The 2,866-nt window shown below is 55.4% G+C and overlaps 2 protein-coding genes across 2 annotated transcripts in view; both read left to right on the forward strand.

Annotated features, from left to right (window-relative positions):
• The window catches only part of NPHP1 (nephronophthisis 1 (juvenile)), a gene marked incomplete at its 5' end in the record, with an annotated part of 13,754 nt that extends 13,037 nt beyond the window's left edge, over positions 1-717 (forward strand). Inside the window, one exon of the mRNA XM_010136744.1 lies at positions 439-717. Within this exon, the coding sequence (XP_010135046.1) occupies positions 439-717 (279 nt within the window). The remainder of the gene's footprint in view (positions 1-438) is intronic.
• A 1,865-nt stretch (positions 718-2,582) lies between these two features.
• The window catches only part of MALL (mal, T-cell differentiation protein-like), a 2,609-nt gene continuing 2,325 nt past the window's right edge, over positions 2,583-2,866 (forward strand). The window contains exon 1 of the mRNA XM_010136743.1: positions 2,583-2,684. Within this exon, the coding sequence (XP_010135045.1) occupies positions 2,583-2,684 (102 nt within the window). The remainder of the gene's footprint in view (positions 2,685-2,866) is intronic.

Consider the following 2,866-nt stretch of genomic DNA (forward strand, 5'->3'; position numbering starts at 1 on the left):
GGGGGGGGGGGTAGCCCCGGCCCCCCCCCCCCAGCCGGTCTCGGCCCGGTCCTGCAGAGGCTGTGGGGAGCGGCTGTCCCACACCGGTGTTTTTAGGGAGAAGTATAAGTGCCTCGAGAGCAGAGGGCTCTCGGTGGCTGCCGTGCGGATTGCCGTGCGGTGGCACCACGACGGGATTTGGCTGTGGACTGCTGCTCTTTGCTGTGTGGAAAACAGGGGTGTTGGAGAGATGTGTTGATCCTGGTGGGGAGTTTAAGGCTCATCCGAGCTAACCGATTTGTTAGGAAGGTCGAATCTCTCCCTGTTGTTATCCCGGGAACTGGGGGCTCGTGGCTTGTTTTCTTGTCTTTTTTCCCCCCCGTGTTCAGTACTGCTGTAGAAGCACCTGGCAACTCCCTGTATTTGCTCTGCAGTGTTTTCAAATGCTCTTCTCTGCAGAGAGACGGGGAATTCCTGAAGTCCCAGTTTCTCCTGGTGTACCACGACTCTGTCTTCCCTCTCCTGCACTCCACCTTCCTCCCTGACTACAAGTGGGCCGAGGAAGAGTCTGAAGCATCTCGCTGGAAGGTGATTGCTGACTTCCTGAAAAGGAGCCGAGAGAGCGACGGCGCACTTCAGTATCTGCTGTCCTCGGAAAACACTCACAGAGCCTTTGATATCTCAGAGCTGGTGTACGACTTCTTAGGAGAAGTGAGGCCAGAGAGTCCTGGAGCGTGACTGGATTATCGAACAATTCAGGCTATGCAAGAGTGGGGTAACACAGAAATAAATTCTTACCAAAGAGAAAATGTGTGCTCTCTGAGTAGTAACGAGTATTTTAACATATTTAACATTCTGGGAGAGACTAAATTTATCTCCTCAGTTTAACTAATGGAAAGGATACTGTAAAATTTCCCCCTTGCAAAGTCAGGCAAGGCCGCGGTTGTCTGTTACTGCATGTACCTGTGGTAGCCTTGTCCAGTGTCGTGTTTTGCCTAAGCTGAGCAATGCCAAGGCAGCGCTTTGCTCCTCTCACACAGCTCCCAATTAATTGCTAGTTGTGTTCTGATCAGGGCGAACAAAAGACTCTCTGTCCCAGTCCCCCAGCAGACTGTCACAGGCAGGAAAGCAGCCGTCATGTAAGAATGCTGCTGAGCGAGGTCAGCCACGTCAGGGAAAAAAAGTCACCCTTTCTCCAATGAGTGGACAGCAGGTCGCTCCGTGTTCAGACCGTGTCACTGTTTTTCTTTCCCACTCAGGAAAAGGCTGGGTTATTCCTACGAATGTGCTTGCCCCACCTAGTACAAATAAAAGCCGGTGAGGATTCCAGGCAGGCCGTGTCCCCCTGCCACAGGGCAGCTCCCTCTGCGCTGCCTTTCCCGGGCAGGCTCACGAGCTGTGGGGCGCGTTTCGGGTCAAGTCCTTTCAAAGAGCCCAAAGGCAGCTCCTGTTTGTAAACTGCAGCCTGCAGAAACGGCCCAAAGCACTTCCCCTGCCCCAGCCCAGGAGGGGTCGGACAGTGAGAAACATCGTGGATCTGATGGATCATCGTGGATCTGCAGTGTGCGCAAGAGCTGGGCACAGAGGCAGGTTCCTGGGGCATCACTTGGCTCTCCTGAGAGAGGCAGGGTATCTTACTGGGACGGTGTCCTCCTGCTGCTGCGGAGTACTGCCCGAGCCAGAGAGGATGGAACGGCTTCACTGGGCCATGAGGCAGAGACGCCTCCGCCAGCCTTTCGTCCCCCCAGTTACTGGCGAGTTGCAGTGTGAGGCAGAGTCCTCCAGGTAACGCAGCACGTGCGTGTCGAACCCAAAGCGCCTCTGCCAGCAGGCAGCAATCACGGCTGTCCCGGCAGCATCCTTCAGACCGTCTGGGCAAACCCTCCCGTCTTTTACCAGTGTGTTAGCTGCCTGTAAAAAACATTTGTAAAAACATTTGTAAACACTTGTAAAAAACATTTGGCTGCGAGTTTTCAAAGGCTGGACGTGCCTGGCGGGTGTGGGGGAGTCTGACGTGAACGCAGAGCAGAAACCTGAACAGCAAGGGGAGGAGGCACGACACTGGAAGCAAAAATATGTCAGGCTTGAAAGAGTGCCAAGGACAAAAACTGATTGCAGGAAACGTTCTTGCCCCGGCCCGGTGTAGGGTTTTTGTCTTTCCCTTCACATTAAGACCGTGCATTGACTGTGGGCAGGGGCGGGGTTCCGCTGCCGCCCCCGCCCCAGCAGAAACCTGAACAGCAAGGGGAGGAGGCACGACACTGGAAGCAAAAATATGTCAGGCTTGAAAGAGTGCCAAGGACAAAAACTGATTGCAGGAAACGTTCTTGCCCCGGCCCGGTGTAGGGTTTTTGTCTTTCCCTTCACATTAAGACCGTGCATTGACTGTGGGCAGGGGCGGGGTTCCGCTGCCGCCCCCGCCCCGCGTGTGAAGCCAACAGGCTGCCGAGGGCTCCTCCGGCCGGAGGAAGCGGCGCAGTGCCAGCCCGGGCTGGTTTCTGTAATTACGTCCCTGCGGGTGTGTCGGTTAAAACCTCGCACGGGAGCGGCACGGCGCAGGCAGATGCGAGCAGAGCCGAGCTGGAGCAGTCAGCTGGGAAGAGATGGCCTCGGCGAGCACCCCGGCAGCTTCCACGCAGCCCGCCTTGCCCTCCGGACTCGCCGTCTTCAAAACCGTCCCCTACGCGTTCATCCTCCCAGAGATTGTGAGTACATCGAGCTCTGCGCCTACAGCAAACCTGAAAATCATGGATGGCCCCCAGCACCGTCCTGAAGACAGCCAGACTGGGAAATAACGGCTTTTCTTTTAGCTTGCAGCCAGTGCACAGAGGTGCTCTTCAGGGGGCTTTTTTTTTTTTTTTTTTTTTTTTTTGAGCTGTTGTGGAAC

The sequence above is a fragment of the Buceros rhinoceros genome, unplaced genomic scaffold, assembly GCF_000710305.1.
Source record: "Buceros rhinoceros silvestris isolate BGI_N320 unplaced genomic scaffold, ASM71030v1 scaffold12465, whole genome shotgun sequence".
Lineage (NCBI taxonomy): Eukaryota > Metazoa > Chordata > Aves > Bucerotiformes > Bucerotidae > Buceros > Buceros rhinoceros.